Here is a 23,898-nt window from a genome sequence, read left to right on the forward strand (position 1 = left end):
GCATTAGCAAATATAATTGGTAATTTCTTTGAAGTGGGTGCATTTCTTGACTCGAGAGACAAATCATCGCAGACCCTGTGCACTGAAATTTCAACATAAATAATAATTCATTTAAAAAAAATGTATAAAAAAAAAATCACTGGACTGGAATTTTTTTATTCAATAACTTTTTTTCCAAACGTACACAGCATTAATTTTAAATGATAATATATATATACACACACACATACACTTCAGTGTATACCATTATCTAAAAAGTTTAGGGCCAATATTTGGGACACTGCAGCTGTGCGCATGAGAGAGAGAAGGGAGGCTTGGTGTCTGAACGTTTGGGCTATACATCCACACAACGGCAAAGTCACACTGGTAGACAAAACTAACAGTGGAGCGGGTTGAAGCGTCACACCAGTGCTTGGCCTTGTAGCAAAGCAGGTCGGGAGAGAAGAGATATTGTGCAAGAGCTGCCGGGAGACAGGAGAGTGACACTACTGACTGGGCTGAAGAGCAGCAACACTCCTGCCTGCCTCCACCACCTCCTCCTCAACAGGTAGAGGAGAGGTGCAGCAGTGCAAAATAACAACGGAATGAGGATCAGTTTTGTACATGTTGAATGTGAAGAACCTACAACAACTGACTACTTGTAATGAACAGCACCGTGCAGAGTGAGACAGGAGACAAACAAACCAGGTTCTTCCCCCCAAAACACCTCGTATTCTCCTGAAGATGCAATCCTAGCTACATTTTCTACACTCACTTTTTGCCATACTGTAAAAAAAGATTTAACTTTAATAAAACTATATTTCACAGGATGTATGAACCAATACTGTAGTATAGACATTCTGCTGTCACACCCCCCACCCCCAACCAACCAACCAGACACTATAAACAGTGTAGTTGGCCAACCAGGACAACCAACATTATACATGTTTTACAGTAGCAGAACAGTCAAATATTATTCTTGACAGTTTTGCTGCCGCATGTTCTTATAACAAAATCAGACAGTTCCGATCATTCCAGTTCTCATTTAACCATACAGTACCAATACAGTATAATTCATAATTCTAAATCACTACCGGGAATGAAACCCATGTGTGGGAACAATATGGACAGAAATTAGGGAGAGATTGAGTTTTCCAGTTTTACCAATACAAAAAAAAAACAACACCCAGCTTTTGACTGCCGGTCGAAGATATTACGTCTCCCTTTTCCACCTTAACTGCCATCGCACCACCACGCTGTCTACTCTGAACGACAACAAGAGGGATTTATCGGAAACCGGTCGCAATTCGCACCCCATTCCTTACCCCTTGGTACTAAACCTTCAATGTTTTCAGATCTTTAAAGTGCTGACCCTTTCAGATGTACAAACATCAAAGAATTAAAATGTCAAGGGGAGGGGGGGGGGGTTTTAGGGAACTACTGGGGGACTGGCTGGGAGAAAGGGATCCCATGGAACCGCATGGACCAATGGGCCAGGGCATGTTGTTGTCTAAGGAAGGAGTGGTGGGTGTGGTCAGCCAGGAGGGAGGTGTCAGGCTGAGCGTGGTGGGCGTCTACATCATCCCCATCTGCATCAGAGAGTTGGCGTACGCCATCGGCTTCACATTCGGATGAGGCTGTGGAGGAGAGAGAGAGATATTTTATTGGCCGTGGCAACAAATACAGAAACTCCCCCCCCCCCCCCCCCGCCTTCCCCTCAAAGCTAAAAAGAGCCGGATGCCGTTCTGCGAGGGTTATTCACCTCCCTTTTAAGTTTCTCTTTACTCACCCTCTTCTGAACCAAGCCACTCTCTGCCTCACATCTCTGAACCAAGCCACTCTCTGCCTCACATCTCTGAACCAAGCCACTCTCTGCCTGACATTTCTGAACCAAGCCAACCTCTGCCTCACATCTCTGAACCAAGCCACTCTCTGCCTCACATCTCTGAACCAAGCCACTCTCTGCCTCACATCTCTGAACCAAGCCACTCTGCCTCACATCTCTGAACCAAGCCACTCTCTGCCTCACATCTCTGAACCAAGCCACTCTCTGCCTCACATCTCTGAACCAAGCCACTCTCTGCCTCACATCTCTGAACCAAGCCACTCTCTGCCTCACATCTCTGAACCAAGCCACTCTCTGCCTCACATCTCTGAACCAAGCCACTCTCTGCCTCACATCTCTGAACCAAGCCACTCTCTGCCTCACATCTCTGAACCAAGCCACTCTCTGCCTCACATCTCTGAACAGCTGAAATAACAAAACCTGCAGCCATTTTTTATATAACTAGGCAAGTCAGTTAAGAACAAATTCTTATTTACAATGACAGCTTAACCTGGCCAAACCCGGATGACGCTGGGCCAAATTGTACGCCGCCCTATGGGACTCCCAATCACGGCCGGATGCGATGCAGCCTGGAGTCGAACCAGGTACTGCAGGGACACCTCTTGCACTGAGATGCAGTGTCTATGACCACCGTGCCACTCGGGAGCCCATTTGAATGAACATTCCCACAAATAGTTATTGAAGGCTATACAACCCGTCTGTCGTAACCAATACTGCAGTTGCACAAGCAGGAAAGTCCCTACACAATACATTGTAGCAAAAGCAATCAGCAAATTGTGTGGTGTAGGCTAATCTGTCTCCTATTGGTGATGATAATCTACATAGTTATTCTGCTTTAGACTGTCTCCTATTGGTGATGATAATCTACATAGTTATGCTGCTTTAAACTGTCTCCTATTGGTGGTGATAATCTACATAGTTATGCTGCTTTAGACTGTCTCCTATTGGTGATAATCTACATAGTTATTCTGCTTTAGACTGTCTCCTATTGGTGATGATAATCTACATAGTTATTCTGCTGCTTTAGACTGTCTCCTATTGGTGATAATCTACATAGTTATTCTGCTGCTTTAGACTGTCTTCTATTGGTGATGATAATCTACATAGTTATTCTGCTTTAGACTGTCTCCTATTGGTGATGATAATCTACATAGTTATGCTGCTTTAAACTGTCTCCTATTGGTGGTGATAATCTACATAGTTATGCTGCTTTAGACTGTCTCCTATTGGTGATAATCTACATAGTTATTCTGCTGCTTTAGACTGTCTCTTATTGGTGATGATAATCTACATAGTTATTCTGCTGCTTTAGACTGTCTCCTATTGGTGATAATCTACATAGTTATTCTGCTGCTTTAGACTGTCTCCTATTGGTGGTGATAATCTACATAGTTATTCTGCTTTAGACTGTCTCTTATTGGTGATGATAATCTACAGTTATTCTGCTTTAGACTGTCTCCTATTGGTGATAATCTACATAGTTATTCTGCTTTATCGTAGTGAGAGTAGCGAGAAAGAGAAGAAAAAAAACAAACCAATGTTTGCAATGATGAGAATATACTGTCTATTTTGACTGCCTGTATGTGTTTACTATGCTGGTCTACATTTACTGTTAGAACAGAGTAAGTCTGTACCAACACGTGGATTGTGTGTTTTGTGTCGGCTACAACATGAAACCCCACTTGAGGGATGGATAGTTGGAACATGTTGACCATATCTTTAGTGTACAACATGAAGTTTCCTCTTCCACGTCAATGAGGGGGGAGCGACAGCAGCCACGTGGGCGGCGGCCACGCGGGCGGCAGAGTGGGAAGCGGTCACGCGGGCGGCAGAGTGGGAAGCGGCCACGCGGGCGGCAGAGTGGGAAGCGGCCACGCGGGCGGCAGAGTGGGAAGCGGCCACGCGGGCGGCAGAGTGGGAAGCGGCCACGTGGGAAGCGGCAGAGTGGGAAGCGGCCACGTGGGAAGCGGCAACGTGGGAAGCGGCAACGTTAAAAAAATGTTTTGCCACCTACACAGAAATCTCTATCAATAGCCACGACGAGAAAATCAGAAAGTGCAGCCAGTTTAAAGGCCTGAAAGGTACTGTAACTAAGGAGATGTACTGTTATAGTTAACGTTGGTTAGGGTTAGTATGTCAAAAGTTACTATCAGATGTACTTACCACAGCAGTGAACTGGTGAAACTCCGGTTTGAGGTCTGATCCTCTGAGGTGGATGTACGCTCCCTTATTAGCCATCTGATCACTTGAGGGAGAGAGAGAAGGAGAGAGGAGAGAGAGAAAGAGGGAGGGGAAGGGAAGGAGAGAGAAGAGAATTATTTTACTGTGATCTTAAATGCCTTTTGGAGGGGTTGACATTTGAGAGTCTTACAATATATATTGTTTAAATCTGGCAATGCAGAAGAAAAAAAAAATCACTAAAGTTGGTTTGAATAGTGAGTCTGTTGCCCTAGTTACCAGTAGTTGGGCGCTGAGAAGACTGTGATGCACTTCCCTGAGTGTGTGACCTCATAACCCTCTGCCTTGACCTCGTGACTGCGGACGATGTAATCCAGCTTGTTCTGGTCCAGGAACCGCTCGGTGACGTCAGGACCAAACTGACAGCTCACACCTCGCTTAGAGACAGACCGCCCATTCTGAGGGTCGGGAGGGTGGAGGGGGTAGAGAAAGAGAAAATAATTAAATAGACAGATGACATGATGCAGTACAGCTATTTAAACCAGATTATAATTATAATTATATTTTGTTTTTGACAGGGTGTATTTCTAGGACAGTACTGGACACCAAACCTGTGGCTGTGGGTCTGACCAGAGAAGATCACACATGGGACCTGATGAAAACAAACAGTTGATTAAATGACACTTTAATTCCTAGATCCTAAACGAGAAAGATATTGATTTAATTGATCACTCTTACCAGAGTCTGGTGGCTGTCTGTTCCTGTCGATTTTCCTCAGATCATCCAGCATCACTCCGTCCTCACTGAACAGCCCTCCGTGCATCACCTGACACAGACAGAACACAACTACAGACAATATTCTCAAAATATACAGTTCTACCATTGGAAGCCTAAAGACCTCAGCATGCTTCAGTCCGGCTGGCGCCTAGCAGAACTTGGCTAGTCGAACTGAACGACTGTGCTGCATACTCTCTTAAAAGACCTTTGCTTGAAAAACGAGAAATAAGAAATAAAATAAAAAAAAGTGGCAATAGTACCGTTTGTCCATCTTGAGACGCCAAAGCCATTATTCACTTCCTCAACAAACAAAAAAAAGTCAGAATGGGATCTAACTCAAGAAATCTGTCATTAATTTATGTTTTTGCTGAAGAGATTTGTCACACAATTGTACATTTAACTTAGAAGTTTGGTGCATTGTTTATCAATGAAAAAATTTGCAGGAAAACGAGTCATCTCTCACTGAATGGCAGACTTTATTGAAGAATCCCTACTGTTGAAAAATCACAGACGAAGGGACTTTTCATCACAGACGCAGACTTTTCTTGCCTCCAGAAAAATTGAGTGCCCGAAACAGCCGAAAAAACCCTCACCGAAGTCCAAAATATCGTCCTATATGAACAAACTCCACCGAACTGTTTCGGCTGGGAAGCATGCCAGCATGCCTTAACAGAGAACATACCATGACTTTGCCGTTTAATACACCGTGTGAGGGCTGTCAGGGGTCAAAAGTTAGAGGTCAGGGATACCTAACAGGACTTTGCCGTTGATGCACTGCGCCAGAGGTTACGGTTTAAAGGTCAGGGTTACCTACCACGGGAGAATCTCAATTGCATTAGTTATTTTTCCTCGCCTCCCTCTCAAAACCCATTGGAGGAGAAGGTCAGAGGGGAGGGACCTCTGGCTTTCTCATCCAATGAATTTTTGAGAATGAGGCGAGGAGTACGCAAATGAGATTCTTCCCGAGGACTTTACAGTTAATACACTGTGTTTCAAAAAGGGGGTGTGGTAGATATCAAAACTCTTCCGCAAAGGACTCCGGTAGGATACACATGACTATCCTCAATGAAAAACGTGGCTAACGAGGAGTAGAAGAGAGAGGACGGAGGATGGACTTTTGCCCAAATGAGAAAAGGCCCAGGACTTTGATGCACTCTGCCAGAGATTAGGGGTCAGAAGTCAGGGATTAAAGGACACGGTAAAGCTTATGCTGCGTTCACAACATTTTGTAATTTTGTAAATACCAGCATACAACTGGAGAAAAAAAAAATCCACTTGGACGCCCCTCCAACTGGTTAATACTAGTGGAAAACGTGTCTATCGATCAGAGTTCCCCCCCCCCCCACTTGCATGTCTGAAGTCAGTTGTCCAACAAGACAGCAAACATGGCGGAATCTTCAGCAGTTGTTGTTTATGGTAAGAACTAAACACAAATTGATAAAAATGTATTCTGTTCTTTTTCCTTTTGATTTGATTTAGAAAGCAGATCTGGATATTCTTTTTATGGGCGAAAAGAGCAAAACAATCACCAGCCGTCTGGCAAGGGATACCAGAGCACCGGCTCTCGGATCAACAGGCTCCGATACAGCTTGAAAACGGTACTGGAGCACCCGGCTCTCGGACCAACAGGCTCCGATACAGCTTGAAAACGGTACCGGAGCACCCGGCTCTTGGATGGTACCGGAACACTGGCACTCGGACCAACAGGCTCCGATACGGCTTCTAACAGTACCGGAACATGGTTGCATGGCTGTGTGCTTGACTTTATACACCCGTCGGTAACGTGTGTGGCTGAAATAGCAGAATCCACCAATTTGAAAAGTGTATTCCCCAAATTCCAAGTTGAAAATGTGAATTTACTCATCTCGTATTTACGGCTTCACAAATGGGAATTACCACAGTTATAAACGGCAAATTACCTACCAGGACCTTGCCATTGATGCACTATGCCAGAGGTTAGGGGACAGAGGTGAAAGGTCAGGGGTCAGAGGTTACCTACCAGAACTTTTCCATTGATGCACCGCGCCAGAGTTTAGGGGTCAGAGGTTAAAGGTCAGGGGTCAGAGGTTAAAGGTCAGGGTTACCTACCAGAACTTTTCCATTGATGCACTGAGCCAGAGGCAGCCACTGGAAGACCTCACTGAAGAGCGTAAACATCTGAGTGGTGTACTTGGCTTTCACCTCCCCCTCAAAACCATACATCTGGTTCATGTTGTCAGTCTCGTGGTTACCTAGTTACACAGGAACATAGGGACATTAGTTACCAACACAATTTACCCTTCGCTAAGCCCCACTCCCAGAATTATGGGCAAGCAATTCGCAACGCTTCAATGGATAGCAACTGTAGTTGAGTCCAACACCTCGGACAAGGTCAAGTTGAAAACCCTTGGCAGCCAAGGAGGGCTGTGGCAAAAACAGAAAATGTCATTTTAAAAAAATGTAGTGTTTAAAGGGTTAAATAATTTAACAGCGCACCAGAGGTACTTGCAACTACGATATATGAAATACAGAGCCTGTTGTGTTTTTTTTAGAATAATACATTATACTGTTGTTGCATTTGTTAGCTAGCTTGTTAGCTAGCTCCAATTGAAAACATTGCTAAGGCTAGCTGATTAGCTAGCGCTCATCAAAAACATTGCTAGCGCTCATCGAAAACATTGCTAACGCTAGCTAGCTCTCATTGAAAACGTTGCTAACGCTAACTGGTTAGCTAGCTCTCATTGAAAACGTTGCTAACGCTAACTGGTTAGCTAGTGCTCATCGAAACATTGCTAACGCTAGCTAGCACTCATTGAAAACGTTGCTAACACTAACTGGTTAGCTAGTGCTCGTCGAAAACATTGCTAACGCTAGCTAGCTCTCATTGAAAACGTTGCTAACGCTAGCTAGCTCTCATTGAAAACGTTGCTAACGCTAACTGGTTAGCTAGTGCTCGTCGAAAACATTGCTAACGCTAGCTAGCTCTCATTGAAAACGTTGCTAACGCTAACTGGTTAGCTAGCGCTCATTGAAAACGTTAACCGGTTAGCGCTCATAGTTAATATTACTCATTGGCATGTAGCTAAATTGGCTATTAGGAATATAACTTTCATAGGCTGTTGACAAACAATTTGAAAGCACTTGTTAACTGCAAAAGTGGTTAGTAGCTTTGACTGCACGCAGAGTGCCTTTAGAGCCAGGCTAGCTGTCTAGCCACACTACAAACTTCATTTGACCAGGTTCCCATAAAGCAATTGTAAATGACAGTTCACCACAACATACCTGAGAGTCTCCTGATCAGCAAGGGGTAGTCTGTTTAATTTCATTGTGTATTAAAAGCACAGTTTAATAAGATCATTGTGAGGGTGTTTTCTCCAATGGTTTGAATGGGGAATTGGGCTTCCTGGTAAAATGTTGACCAAGGTCACAAAAGTAACCAAGGGTGGCAAGGCTTAGCGAAGGGTCCATTACACATGGGTAATATAAACATTAGCAAAGAAGGAAGACTGGCCACGGATATACAGTGCTCTTAACTTCATCTGTGAGCCTACTGACCTCTGAGCAGGTAGAAGGAGTCCGGGAGGAGCCTACTGACCTCTGAGCAGGTAGAAGGAGACCGGGAGGAGCCTACTGACCTCTGAGCAGGTAGAAGGAGACCGGGAGGAGCACACTGACCTCTGAGCAGGTAGAAAGAGACCGGGAGGAGCACACTGACCTCTGAGCAGGTAGAAGGAGTCCGGGAGCAGCAGCTTGAAGCCGAACAGAGTCAGAATGACCTCTAGGGAGAACGAACCACGGTCCACAAAGTCTCCATTAAACAGCTGTGTTATATTGTTAAGGGTTATCATGTACATTTATTTGAATACAAACACCGTTTTACTGCACATGTCACCGTTTTACTGCACATGTCACCGTTTTACTGCACATGTCACCGTTTTACTGCACATGTCACCGTTTTACTGCACATGTCACCGTTTTACTGCGACTGAACAGGATACATAGGGGTTGGTCTCAGAGGGTAAGCCGTTCAGCTCAAAGATGTTCAGAAGGTCGTAGAACTGTCCATGTGTGTCGCCACAAATGGTTATCTTCTCTGTCTGTTGGGGAGAAAACAGAACAAGTTTAGGCACTGGGACAGTTCATATGCTGAAGGGGATAATCGGACCACCAAGCGCTAACAGTCAAGATCTGGATAACGTGTGAAATGCATGTGATATCAACAGAAAGGTATATTTTCTGAGTGATTTAAATATTGACTGGCTTTCATCAAGCTGCCCACTCAAGAAAAAGCTTCAAGCTGTAACCAGTGCCTGCAACCTGGTTCAGGTTATCAGTCAACCTACCAGGGTAGTTACAAACAGCACAGGAATTAAATCATCAACATGTATTTATCACATCTTTACTAATGCTGCAGAAATGTGCTTGAAAGCAGTATCCAAATCCATCGGATGTAGTGATCACAATAGAGTAGCCATATCTAGGAAAACCAAAGTTCCAAAGGCTGGGCCTAATATAGTGTATAAGATGTCATACAATAAGTTTTGTAGTGATTCATATGTTGATGATGTAAATAATATTTGTTGGTATGTGGTGTGTAATGAGGAGCAACCAGACGTTGCACTTGACACATTTATGAAATTGCTTATCCCAGTTACTAATAAGCACGCAACCATTTAAAAAACGACTGTAAAAACTTAAATCCCCTGCAAATTGAGAAATCGTGTGACTAAACTGAATTTTAAAAAAAAGAAGAAACTACACTATGAAACAAAGATAAATTACATAAAAAAATGATAGTAAAAATCTTTGGAGCAAACTCAGCTCCATCGTTCATTGAATCAGATGGCTCATTCGTTACAAAACCGTTTCATATTACCAACTACTTTAATGGTTTTTTTATTGGCAAGATTAGCAAACTTAAACATGCATGACATGCCAGCAACAAACGCCGACACTACACATCCAAGTATATCTGACCAAATAATGAAAGACAAGAATTGTACTTTTGAAGTGTGGAAGAGGTGGGAAAAGTATTGTTGTTTATCAACAATGACAAGCCACCGGGGTCTGACAACTTGGATGGAAAATTACTGAAGATGATAGTGGATGATATTGCCACAACTATTTGCCATATCTTCATTTTAAGCCTACTAGAGAGCGTGTGCCCTCAGGCTTGGAGGGAGGCTAAAGTCATTCCGCTACCTAAGAATAGTAAAGCCCCCTTTTTACTGGCTAAAATAGCCGACCAATCACCCTGTTATCAACCCTTACTAAAGTTTTGGGGGAAAAAATAGTGTTTGACCAGATACAATGATATTACACAGTAAACAAATTGACTTTCAGCACGCTTATAGGGAAGGACATTCAACAAGCACAGCACTTAAACAAATGACTGATGATTGGTTGAGAGAAATTTACGGTAAAAAGATTTCGGGGGTTGTTTTGTTAGACTTCAGTGCGTTTTTTGATATTATTGATCATAGTCTGCTGCTGGAAAAATGTGTGTGTTATGGCTTTACACCCCCTGCTATAACGTGGATAAAGAGTTACTTGTCTAACAAAACACACAGGGTGTTCTTTAATGGAAGCCTCTCCAACATAATCCAGGTAGAATCAGGAGTTCCCCAGGGAAGCTGTCTAGGCCCCTTACATTTTTTAAAAGCTTTACTAACGACATACCACTTGTATTTGTGAGAGCTATTGACATGTTGAATGCACCGAGCTGTCTGTTTAAACTACTAGCACACAGCTCGGTATATATATATATATATATATATATATATATATATATATATATATATATGTGTTGTAGTCGACTATGGGCGTGAGGACACACTCGGTGTGTTGTGAATTCTGTAATGGAATGTTTTTAAAATTGTATAACTGCCTTAATTTTGCCGGGACCGCGGGCAGAGTAGCTAATGGGGATCAATAATTAATACAAATCTGACAATTAGAGGACTAGACAGGATGAAGAGCAATACCAGGAAGTCAACATACATCGTCACGGATGTCTCACCTCTTTTAACGTGATTTCAACTAGACTGGGTAGTTTGGACAAGAGCTCTTTGACTTGGATCAGAATCTAAAAGGAGAGATTTTAATTAGTCAACACAAATACAGGGTTACATAAGGTTTCAAGCTGTACCTGATAACTACAGTAATATTACAGTATTATTATAGGTGTACCTGATAACTACAGTAATATTACAGTATTATTATAGGTGTACCTGATAACTACAGTAATATTACAGCATTATAGGTGTACCTGATAACAACAGTAATATTACAGTAGTATTATAGGTGTACCTGATAACTACAGTAATATTACAGTAGTATTATAGGTGTACCTGATAACTACAGTAATATTACAGTAGTATTATAGGTGTACCTGATAACTACAGTAATATTACAGTATTATTTAAGGTGTACCTGATAACTACAGTAATATTACAGTAGTATTATAGGTGTACCTGATAACTACAGTAATATTACAGTATTATTTAAGGTGTACCTGATAACTACAGTAATATTACAGTATTATTTAAGGTGTACCTGATAACTACAGTAATATTACAGTATTATTTAAGGTGTACCTGATATGCACACTTTCTGTGCAGTTTCTTCTGGTCTTTGAAGCACTCCATCATCTCTTTCATGAACCCCATCGTCACCTTTCCTTCTTCCAGCTTCGGTCCTGTGTACTCGTCCTCAATCACTGCATGGGCGGCACAATCAAATCAACCAAATGTATACAGCCCATTTTACAGCAACATTTGTCAACAAGTGTTTTACAGTAACTCAGTCTCGAAGATCTTCATTTCAAAAACACCCTGATGTAGAGAGGCAGTAGTCCGTTCTTTAGACAGACACATTATTTAGACGTGTGTGTGTGTATATATACACATACATATATATACACATATATATATACACACATACACATATATACACATACACACATACATACATACATACATACATACATACATACACACACACATATATACATACTTATACACATTATATATACATACACACACTTATACACATATATACATACACACATATTATATATACATATACACACACTTATACACACATACATACATACATACATACCACACACACACACACAAATGTATTAAAATTCTAATCAAGTATTGAATGCTAAAATATAAAGATTACAAGCGACTCACTCATGTTTTCGATGTCTAGGGAGTCTACGACCGATCTCTTCATCTCGTCGCTAGCGATGGCTCTCTCGAAGGCTTTCTGTTTCACGATCTTGTTGCACTCCTGGTATTTCATCTTAGCGTCCTTATCGTTGGGTCGCACCCGCACTACCTGAACCCCACACCACCAGGTACACACACAGGGCAAGGACTAGGGTCAGTCTCGCAATTAAAACATTATCCTCGGTACCAGTACTACACAAAAAGGTCAGTACCATGTCAGAAATGTCAGTCCAAAAATTCAAAAGGATTGGTAGTAAAATTAATACAAAACACAGTTTTAATTTCTAGAAATAGTTAATACTTCTCTCCTCTCACTAAGGCTTCAGTAGTAGCCCCTAGTAGAGAGACGGTTGCATCTGTGTAGAGCAATATGTCCATGACACCAATACTCTAAATTTGTCTCAGTGACAGCCAGGCAGCTATCACTGTCAGTGATGTAGCACAGCGAGCAGAGCTCCCTGTTGCCAGAGCCTTGGGGTGTTTATGTCAACAGTGGGTGTTTATGTCAACATGGAACAAAGACCATCTGTTTATAAAATTACCTTTCCCCCTCCTCATTGACCAAATGTAAATTTGATGGAACATTTCATTGATGGATTGAACTTTTGATCGATTTACTGAACTGACCACATTTAAAAACAGAAACTAACCCTGGTAGTACGTGACTGCCTAATTACACTGTCAAGGTAGAGACATCTGCAAGACGACATCTCAAACAGGGCGACTTTCTAAATTGTGACGACAGCCTCATTTATTGGCTCCTCCTCCCTTGTGACAAGCCCACATTCTCCTCTTCTGTCCTCATCTTAGTAATAATACTACTGCTACTACTACTAAATGGGCCTTATACAGCGCTGGTCAAACCCAGTCACCTGGTAGGATGTCACCTGGTCACCTGGTCAAACCCAGTCACCTGGTAGGACGTCACCTGGTGATATACAGCGCTGGTCAAACCCAGTCACCTGGTAGGACGTCACCTGGTGATATAGAGCGCTGGTCAAACCCAGTCACCTGGTAGGATGTCACCTGGTGATATACAGCGCTGGTCAAACCCAGTCACCTGGTAGGATGTCACCTGGTGATATACTGCGCTGGTCAAACCCAGTCACCTGGTAGGACGTCACCTGGTCAAACCCAGTCACCTGGTAGGATGTCACCTGGTGATATACAGCGCTGGTCAAACCCGGTCACCTGGTAGGACGTCACCTGGTGATATAGAGCGCTGGTCAAACCCAGTCACCTGGTAGGATGTCACCTGGTGATATACAGCGCTGGTCAAACCCAGTCACCTGGTAGGACGTCACCTGGTGATATACAGCGCTGGTCAAACCCAGTCACCTGGTAGGATGTCACTTGGTGATATACAGCGCTTGTCAAACCGGGTCACCTGGTAGGACGTCACCTGGTGATATACAGCGCTGGTCAAACCGGGTCACCTGGTAGGACGTCACCTGGTGATATACAGCGCTGGTCAAACCCAGTCACCTGGTAGGACGTCACCTGGTGATATAGAGCGCTGGTCACACCCAGTCACCTGGTAGGACGTCACCTGGTGATATAGAGCGCTGGTCACACCCAGTCACCTGGTAGGACGTCACCTGGTGATATAGAGCGCTGGTCACACCCAGTCACCTGGTAGGACGTCACCTGGTGATATAGAGCGCTGGTCAAACCCAGTCACCTGGTAGGACGTCACCTGGTGATATAGAGCGCTGGTCAAACCCAGTCACCTGGTAGGACGTCACCTGGTCAAACCCAGTCACCTGGTAGGACGTCACCTGGTCAAACCCAGGTGTTTATTTTTTTGCGACTAACTTTTTGTCTTATTTGTTGTTGTTGTTGTGAGGGCTTCAGATCACAATAATATTAGAAAGTACATAAAGAATTAAAACAAAAACGGGACAAAACACCAAAAAACTAAAATAAATAAATGAGGTGCCGTCTATTCATACTCCTCCCTCCCTCCCCCATGTTGTGGACATACACTACTGTTCAAAAGCTGGAAACGGCAGATTTTTTGATGGAATATCTACATAGGCGTACAGAGGCCCAATATCAGCAACCATCACTCCTGTGTTCCAATGGCACGTTGTTTTAGCTAATCCAAGTTTATCATTTTAAAAAGGCTAATTGATCATTAGAAAACCCTTTTGAAATTATGTTAGCACACCTGAAAACTGTTGTGGTGATTAAATAAGCAATAAAACTGTCCTTCTTTACACTAGTTGAGTATCTGGAGCATCAGCATTTGTGGGTTCGATTACAGGCTCAAAATGGCCAGAAACAAAGTACTTTCTTCTGAAACTCGTCAGTCTATTCTTGTTCTGAGAAATGAAGGCTATTCCATGCGAGAAATTGTCAAGAAACTGAAGATCTCGAACAACGCTGTGTACTACTCCCTTCACAGAACAGCGCAAACTTACCAGAATAGAAAGAGGAGTGGGAGGCCCCAGTGCACAAATGAGCAAGAGGACAAGTACATTAGAGTGTCTAGTTTGAGAAACAGACGCCTCACAAGTCCTCAACTGGCAGCTTCATTAAATAGGACCCGCAAAACACCAGTCTCAACGTCAACAGTGAAGAGGTGACTCCAGGATGCTGGCCTTCTAGGCAGAGTTCCTCTGTCCAGTGTCTGTGTTCTTTTTCCCATCTTAATCTTTTCTTTTTATTGGTCAGTCAGATAGATAAGGCTTCTTCTTTGCAACTCTGCCTAGTAGGCCAGCATCCCGGAGTCACCTCTTCACTGTTGACATTGAGACTGGTGTATTTCAAATCAATTTGATGTTATTTTAAAAAAATTGACAAATAAGTGTGCTTTTCTTTAAAAAACAAGGACATTTCTAAATGACCCCAAATTTTTGGAACGGTAGTGTATCTATGCAACAAACAAAAAAACTAGGCATCATGGGTAAGTCACCTTATGTTTGTACATTTGTTTGTGGGTCCAAGGCACACATCGACAGTCAGCCTTCATACCAGACATTGATATTCCATACAGATATTCAAACATGATTACATGAAATCATAATAAGGTTTAGTAGTTCTCTAATGAACGCTCTAGTGAAAGGACATTTGACCATACCACGTTTACCATGACGTTTGTTTCTTTAGTTTTAAATGATCACAATTTGTTTCGGTAGAACTCTATACATTTTTTTTGTATCCAGAAGAATGACAAATAAAATGTATTATTATTTTTCAACAAACTCTGGGCATTGGATTTGTCTGCGTCAAGACTAACATTTCACCACCACCACCTTCCATCGTGGCTAAAGGTATAGAATGGAAATGTATTTGAACAATTATATTGGATAATTTAGCAACTACAGTAACTATTCCCATTTAAGTCACCTGGGGATTTACAACGATGTCATCTTCCTAAGAGTACCTTGAAGCTTCCTCTCCTGTCTAACCGTGTCCGGTCTTACCGTCTCGTAGTCTTTGAGCGCAGCCTTGAACTTCCCCAGGGCCATGTTGGATGTGGCTCGACGATAGTAACCCTTGATGTAGTTCTTGTCTATCTCCAGACACTTGGTGGCGTCGGCCAGGGCGTAGCCATAGCATTCTGTCCGCAGGTATGCCAGGCTGCGGTTGGAGAAGTAGATGGCGCTGGCCGGGTTGAGCTCCAACGCCTCCGTGTAGTATTTGATTGCATTGTCATAGTCTTTCTCTAGAAAACAACACATTCGTTTAGATCGGAATCAGTTCCACTTACAAGGCTATAGTGGACTTTCTCTCGAGTCACTCATTCTCTTCAATAATATATGCATTTAAAAATCGGCCTATCAAGGAACTTGTCAAAAAAACCCGTGGAGTTGTCAATGGCGGTATTGAGCAAAGTCATAGAATAAACACAAGGTTCAAAAGGTTGAACTCTAAAAATGTATACCACTGGAAGACAAACCCACCACATTAGGAAGTGTTTTTCCCTTAACGGGTGGATTGATAGGCTAATTGATTGATCAAGGGTTATCTTACCATCTTACCACGTTATCCTGGATTCCAAGTGCAATCCAACACATTGATGGGTTCCATAGCAGGATAACAGTAGCGACAATAACTAGCTACACCATAGAAACTCTAACCTGCCAGTGTAGCGTATCAGGATACTGTAGTATAGCAGTATTCGTACTTATTATGGATCCCCATTGGCTGCTGCCAAAACAGCAGCTACTCTTCCTGGGGTACAGCAAAATTAAGTCAGTTTATACAATTTTTAAAAAAAAACATTACAATACATTCACAGATTTCACAACACTACTGTGTGCCCTCAGGCCCCTACTCAGGCCCACCACTACCACATATCTACAGTACTAAATCCATGTCTATGCACAGTGTGTATGATTTCGTGTGTGTGTGTGTGTGTGCATGTATCTGCGCCTATGTGTGTGTTGCTTCACAGTCCCCGCTGTTCCATAAGGTGTATTTTTATCTGTTTTTTTTTTTACAAATCTGATTCCTCTGCTTACATCAGTTACCTGATGTGGAATAGAGTTCCATGTAGTCATGGCTCTATGTATTACTGTGCCCCTCCCATAGACTCTTCTGGACTTTAGTCTGTTCTGGACTGTGAAGAGACCCCTGGTGGCATGTCTTGTGAGGTATGCATGGGTGCCCGAGCTGTGTGCCCGAGCTGTGTGCCAGTAGTTTAGACAGACAGCTCGGTGCATTCAACATGTCAATACAAGTAGTGATGAAGTCAATCTCTCCTCCACTGTCAGCCAGGAGAGATTGACATGCATATTATTAACATTAGCTCTCTGTGTACATCCAAGGGCCAGCCGTGCTTCCCTGTTCTGAGCCAATTGCAAGTCCTTTTTTGTGGCATCTGACCACACGACTGAACAGTAGTCAAGGTGTGACAAAACTAGGGCCTGTAGGACCTGCCTTGTAGATAGTGTTGTTAAGAAGGTAGAAACTAGGGCCTGTAGGACCTGCCTTGTTGATAGTGTTGTTAAGGCAAAGCATCAATTTATTATAGACAGACTTCTCCCCATCTTAGCTACTACTGCATCAATATGTTTTGACCATGACAGTTTACAATCTAGTGTTACTCCAAGCGGTTTAGTCACCTCAACTTCCTCAATTTCCACATTATTGATTACAAGTTTTAGTTGAGGTTTAGGATTTAGTGAGTGTTTTGTTCCAAATACAATGCTTTTAGTTTTAGAAATATTTAGGGCTAACTTATTCTTTGCCACCCATTCTGAAACTAACTGCAGCTCTTTGTTAACCTCTACGGGCTAGGGGGCAGCATTGAGAATTTTGGAAAAAATATGTGCCCATTTTTAACTGCCTCCTACACCTACCCAGTAACTAGAATATGCATATACTTATTATATATGGATAGAAAACACCCTAAAGTTTCTAAAACTGTTTGAATGGTGTCTGTGAGTATAACAGAACTCATTTGGCAGGCAAAACCCTGAGACAGATTCTGACAGGAAGTGGATACCTGATGTGTTGAATTGACTTTGAGCCTATGCCATTGAAAAACAAAGGGGCTGAGGAATATTTTGGCACTTCCTATTGCTTCCACAAGATGTCCCCAGCCTTTACAAAGTGTTTTGAGTCTTCTACTCTGAGATCTGACTGAAGAAGAGCCTTGGAACGGCGATGGCCCATTAGACACCTGGCGCGCGGTTTGATGGTGGGTACTCTCATTCCAAAACGTTTTAAAAGAGAACCCAATGGTCCGCCTTGAATTTTATTCATGTTCTGGTTAAAAAAGGCCCTAATGATTTATGCGATACAACGTTTGACATGTTTGAACGAACGTAAATATATTTTTTCCGTTCGTGATGTGAAGTGAAGTCCGGCTGGCTTAGATCATGTGCTAACAACACGGAGGTTTTGGGACATAAACGATGAGCTTTTTTGAACAAAACTACATTCGTTATGGACCTGGGATTCTTTGGAAGTGACATCTGATGAAGAGAATCAAAGGTAATGGATTATTTACATAGTATTTTCGATTTTAGATCTCTCCAACATGGCGGTTAGTCTGTATCGCAATGCGTATTTTTCTGGGCGCAGTGCTCAGATTATTGCAAAGTGTGATTTCCCAGTAAGGTTAATTTTAAATCTGGCAAGTCCATTGCGTTCAAGAGATGTAAATCTATAATTCTTTGAATGACAATATAATATTTTACCAATGTTTTCTAATATTAATTAATTATTTTGTTGTGATGACTTGACTGCCGGTATTGGAGGGAAACGATTTCCTGAACATCAACGCCATAGTAAAACACTGTTTTTAGATATAAATATGAACTTGATAGAACTAAAAATGCATGCATTGTCTAACATAATGTCCTAGGAGTGTCATCTGATGGAGATTGTAAAAGGTTAGTGCATAATTTTAGCTGATTTTATGGTTTTGGTGACGCCTGTCTTTGAATTGACAATACACTACACACAGCTATTGTCAATGTACTCTCCTAACATAACCTAACTTTATGCTTTCGCCGTAAAACCTTTTTGAAATCGGAAAACGTGGTTAGATTAAGGAGATGTTTATCTTTCAAAGGGTGCCAGATAGTTGTATGTTTGAAAAACTTGAATTTTGACATTTATTTGGTTTCAAATTTGCCGCTCTTGAAATGCACCTGCTGTTGATAGGGTGCGCCACAGGTGGCACGCTAACGTCCCACATAGCCCAAAGAAGTTAAGCGTTGCAGTCATTTCAGTCGCTGTAGAAGCTGACGTGTATAGTGTTGAGTCATCCGCATACATAGAAACTATGGCTTTACTCAAAGTCAGTGGCATGTCGTTAGTAAAGATTTTAAAAAGCAAGGGGCCTAAACAGTTGCCCTGGGGAACTCCTAATTCTAACTGGATTATATGTGAGAGGCTTCCATTAAAGAACACCCTCTGTGTTCTGTTAGACAAGCAACTCTTTATCCACATTATAGCTGGGGGTGTAAAGCCATAACACAAGTTTTTCCAGCAGAAGACTATGATCAATAATATCAAAGGCCGCACTGAAGTCTAACAAAACAGCCCCCTCAATCATTTTATTATCAATTTCTCTCAGCCAATCAGTCATTTGTGTAAGTGCTGTGCTTGTTGAGTGTCCTTCCCTATAAGCTGAAATTGTTGTCAATTTGTTTACTGTAAAAAAAAGATTTGTATCTAGTCAAACACAATTTTTTCCAGAAGTCTACTAGGGGTTGGTAACAGGTTGGTTGGTCAGCTATTTGAGCCAGTAATACTATTCTTGGGTAGCGGAATGACTTTAGCTTCCCTCCAAGCCTGAGGGCACACGCTCTCTAGTAGGCTTAAATTTAAGATATGGCTAATAGTTGTGGCAATATCGTCTGCTATCATCCCCAGTAATTTTCCATCCAAGTTGTCAGACCCCGGTGGCTTGTCATTGTTGATAGACAACAATACTTTTTTCACCACCTTGCCAATCAGTTGGGCTGCCAGACTTAATTGCCATTCCTTTTGCCTCATCCCTCTCCACCATACCATTTTTCAATTCCTCATCAATCCAAGGGGATTGAACAGTTTTTACAAGTCATTTCGGAGCGTGCTTATTAGTAACTGTAATAAGTAGTTTCATAAATGTGTCCAGTGCAACGTCTGGTTGCTCCTCATTACACACCACAGACCAACAAATATTCTTTACATCAACAACATATGAATCACTACAAAACGTATTGTATGACCTCTTATATACTATATTAGGCCCAGCCTTTGGAACTTTGGTTTTCCTAGATATGGCTACTATATTGTGATCACTACATCCTATGGATTTGGATACTGCTTTAAAGCAAATATCTGCAGCATTAATAAAGATGTGATCAGTACATGTTGATGATTTAATTCCTGTGCTGTTTGTAACTACCCTGGTAGGTTGAATGATAACCTGAACCAGGTTGCAGGCACTGGTTACAGCTTGAAGCTTTTTCTTGAGTGGGCAGCTTGATGAAAGCCAGTCAATATTTAAAATTACCCAGAAAATATACTTCTCTGTTGATATCACATACATTATCAAGCATTTCACACATGTTATCCAGATACTGACTGTTAGCACTTGGTGGTCTATAGCAGCTTCCCACCATAACGGACTTTAGGTGAGGACAGATTAACCTGTAGCCATATTACTTCAACAGTGTTTAACATGAGATCGTCTCTAAGCTTTACAGGAATGTGGTTCTGAAAATAGACCGCAACACCGCCCCTGTTGGCATTTCTGTCTTTTCGGTTTCAGAGAGAGTCAGAATATGAATGTCATCTGTTACAAGCAAGTTATTGACTTCATGAACCTTGTTTCTTAGGCTACATATGTTAATATGGCCTATTTTTTAGCACTTTTCTGTGTTGCTTGATTGTTTTTAATGCTTTACTGGGAAGCTTATCAGAGGTAGACTTACTCATGTTATTTACATTGGAGCTGATAGTGCAGGGTGAGCTGCATAAAGTGGTCTTCCTACTATTGCACACCGCCTCAGTGCTAACAGTGTAACTCATGACTACTGCTTACAATAGCCGTAGGATAAACAGATTTATTCAGTGCAATTAGGGGTACATAAATTAAATTACTTGTGTTTGCCATTGCCCCTAAGATCATGTACATTTGATGCAGCATTATGATGACTCATTGTCAAAATGGTAGGGGATTAAGTGAGCTGGTCCTCGATCATTTTCCTGTCATTGTTTCAACGCAGCCTTGAAATGCGTGGACAGAGTCCAGGAGCCAAGATGATTTGGATGGACTCCGTCATTCCTGTAGAGTATCTTCTGTTTCCAGAAGGTGTCAAAGTTATCAATAAAAGTGACTCCAGCAGAGCTACAGTAGTCTTTTAGCCAGGTGTAATACCAGCAGAGCTACAGTAGTCTTTTAGCCAGGTGTAATACCAGCAGAGCTACAGTAGTCTTTTAGCCAGGTGTAATACCAGCAGAGCTACAGTAGTCTTTTAGCCAGGTGTAATACCAGAGCTACAGTAGTCTTTTAGCCAGGTGTGTAATACCAGCAGAGCTACAGTAGTCTTTTAGCCAGGTGTGTAATACCAGTAGAGCTACAGTAGTCTTTTAACCAGGTGTGTAACACCAGTAGAGCTACAGTAGTCTTTTAGCCAGGTGTGTAACACCAGCAGAGCTACAGTAGTCTTTTAACCAGGTGTGTAACACCAGCAGAGCTACAGTAGTCTTTTAGCCAGGTGTGTAATACCAGCAGAGCTACAGTAGTCTTTTAGCCAGGTGTGTAATACCAGCAGAGCTACAGTAGTCTTTTAACCAGGTGTGTAATACCAGTAGAGCTACAGTAGTCTTTTAGCCAGGTGTGTAATACCAGCAGAGCTACAGTAGTCTTTTAGCCAGGTGTGTAATACCAGCAGAGCTACAGTAGTCTTTTAGCCAGGTGTGTAATACCAGCAGAGCTACAGTAGTCTTTTAGCCAGGTGTAATACCAGCAGAGCTACAGTAGTCTTTTAGCCAGGTGTGTAATACCAGAGCTACAGTAGTCTTTTAGCCAGGTGTGTAATACCAGCAGAGCTACAGTAGTCTTTTAGCCAGGTGTAATACCAGCAGAGCTCCAGTAGTCTTTTAGCCAGGTGTAACACCAGTAGAGCTACAGTAGTCTTTTAGCCAGGTGTGTAATACCAGCAGAGCTACAGTAGTCTTTTAACCAGGTGTGTAATACCAGAGCTACAGTAGTCTTTTAACCAGGTGTGTAATACCAGAGCTACAGTAGTCTTTTAACCAGGTGTGTAATACCAGTAGAGCTACAGTAGTCTTTTAGCCAGGTGTGTAATACCAGCAGAGCTACAGTAGTCTTTTAGCCAGGTGTGTAATACCAGCAGAGCTACAGTAGTCTTTTAGCCAGGTGTGTAATACCAGCAGAGCTACAGTAGTCTTTTAACCAGGTGTGTAATACCAGCAGAGCTACAGTAGTCTTTTAGCCAGGTGTAATACCAGCAGAGCTACAGTAGTCTTTTAGCCAGGTGTAACACCAGTAGAGCTACAGTAGTCTTTTAGCCAGGTGTGTAATACCAGAGCTACAGTAGTCTTTTAACCAGGTGTGTAATACCAGCAGAGCTACAGTAGTCTTTTAGCCAGGTGTGTAATGCCAGCAGAGCTACAGTAGTCTTTTAGCCAGGTGTAATACCAGCAGAGCTACAGTAGTCTTTTAGACAGGTGTAATACCAGCAGAGCTACAGTAGTCTTTTAGCCAGGTGTAATACCAGCAGAGCTACAGTAGTCTTTTAGCCAGGTGTGTAATGCCAGCAGTCTTCTGAATCTTTCACACCCGCAGCACAACGATGGTACTGGACCTGAAATTTGTGTCTGTTTATTTGGAGTCTTTTAATACTCGGTTCTTTAAAATCCATTTTCAAATGTTCCGAGCTAGCCCTCCTGATGTCGTTTGACCCCACATGGACTACGACAGCGTCAGCTCCCAGCATCTGTGGTAGAACAGTCGGAAGCAGCTTTGTGATGTCCTGTACTCGTGCTCCTGGGTAGCACAGGGTTTTTGCCTTGGGGACCGAGATGTTTCTCACCATAGAGCTGCCTATGATGACAGCTGGTGAATAGGCCAGTCTCTCAGGTAGCCTCACGGTCTGATGAGGGTGGGAGCTCCGAGGATCTGAACCCGAGGTAGAAGCCACCGGAGAGGGAGACAGAGCAGAGGACGAAGACGCAGGTACCTCCGGATCCGATCTTGATTGTGAAGCCACCACGGAGGCGCCGGAACCTCTGGATCCAGGGCGGCAAAGCTGTTTCTGGTCTGTCAGTTTCCGGGCTCAACATCTCCATGGAGACCCCCCGTTGGAAGAGGACGCCTTCTTCGACTTCCACGGCGAGTGACATACCTCCATGGCTGGTTGGTTGGGTCAAGATCAGCTCCGTTCTCCAGGGAAGGAGGAGACGCCTTCGGGGATGGAACCCTGCCGAGCACCCGCCAGTCAGCTGTGGAGAGACGACACGGCGGCTAAACTTCCACCAGACCAGAGCGGCGTCCGGCTACTGGGGTGGAAGAATTTTTTTTTTTAAAGTAGGCGGGCGTGGGTTCCCCAGTAGCTTATGTAGGTTTGCTACTTGCTTGCTAAGAGTAGCTACTTCGCTCCTATAGTCCTCCGCAAGCAAGCAGTTGCCACATTGAAAGTCAACTCGGTCCACATTGTCCCGGAACAAAGCAAAGTAAAACGCAGCTCCTGCAACGTTGGAAACATTCAATAGCTGCCTACATTTGCGACTGCCGAGCCAGCTAGTCTAGCTGGGCTTTCTGGCAGGATCCCGGGACAGATAGCAGCGCTCACAGCAATTTAGCCCAGAGCCGCAGGATTCAAAATAAAAAGTGTATATAAGAAGTCAGCTTTTAAAGGTCTTTAGTTCAGGTTTCAGCATTAGACAGCGTTTAACAACAAACATATGTCGCGCACTGATGACATCAGTGTCAGGTGATTAAGTGCAGTGTAGCATATCTGGGTACTGTAGCAGTGTAGCTTATCAGGGTAGTGTAGCAGCGTAGCTTATCAGGGTACTGTACCAGGGTACTGTAGCAGCGAAGCTTATCAGGGTACTGTACCAGGGTACTGTAGCAGTGTAGCTTATCAGGGTACTGTAGCAGCGAAGCTTATCAGGGTACTGTAGCAGCGAAGCTTATCAGGGTACTGTAGCAGCAAAGCTTATCAGGGTACTGTAGCAGCGAAGCTTATCAGGGTACTGTAGCAGCGAAGCTTATCAGGGTAGTGTAGCAGTGTACTGTAGCAAAGCAGTGTAGCAGGGTACTGTAGTGTAGCAGGGTAGCAAACCAGAGTACTATAACAGGGTACTGTAGTGTAGCAGGGTAGCAAACCAGAGTACTATAACAGGGTACTGTAGTATAGCAGTGTACTGCAGCAGGGTACTATAATGGGGTACTGAAGCAGCTATCACAAGGCCTGCTGTCTA

General features: G+C 42.9%; 1 protein-coding gene and 1 long non-coding RNA gene across 2 annotated transcripts in view; both read right to left on the reverse strand.

Moving 5' to 3' along the window:
• Positions 1-136: 136 nt before the first annotated feature.
• The window catches only part of LOC115206689 (serine/threonine-protein phosphatase 5), a 30,405-nt gene continuing 6,643 nt past the window's right edge, over positions 137-23,898 (reverse strand). Inside the window, exons 2-13 of the mRNA XM_029773890.1 lie at positions 15,426-15,667; positions 11,959-12,106; positions 11,356-11,477; positions 10,779-10,844; positions 8,758-8,856; positions 8,475-8,580; positions 6,869-7,011; positions 4,742-4,829; positions 4,615-4,655; positions 4,283-4,461; positions 3,989-4,070; positions 137-1,616 (exon numbers count right to left, since the gene is read on the reverse strand). Of these exons, the coding sequence (XP_029629750.1) occupies positions 1,554-1,616; positions 3,989-4,070; positions 4,283-4,461; positions 4,615-4,655; positions 4,742-4,829; positions 6,869-7,011; positions 8,475-8,580; positions 8,758-8,856; positions 10,779-10,844; positions 11,356-11,477; positions 11,959-12,106; positions 15,426-15,667 (1,379 nt within the window). The 3' untranslated portion in view covers positions 137-1,553. The remainder of the gene's footprint in view (positions 1,617-3,988; positions 4,071-4,282; positions 4,462-4,614; positions 4,656-4,741; positions 4,830-6,868; positions 7,012-8,474; positions 8,581-8,757; positions 8,857-10,778; positions 10,845-11,355; positions 11,478-11,958; positions 12,107-15,425; positions 15,668-23,898) is intronic.
• LOC115206691 (uncharacterized) lies at positions 12,791-13,329 on the reverse strand. The gene is made up of 2 exons (XR_003880840.1): positions 12,926-13,329; positions 12,791-12,884 (listed from the first exon to the last, which is right to left on the reverse strand). It is a non-coding gene; the product is annotated as an uncharacterized LOC115206691 (long non-coding RNA).

Source organism: Salmo trutta, chromosome 13 (assembly GCF_901001165.1).
Source record: "Salmo trutta chromosome 13, fSalTru1.1, whole genome shotgun sequence".
Lineage (NCBI taxonomy): Eukaryota > Metazoa > Chordata > Actinopteri > Salmoniformes > Salmonidae > Salmo > Salmo trutta.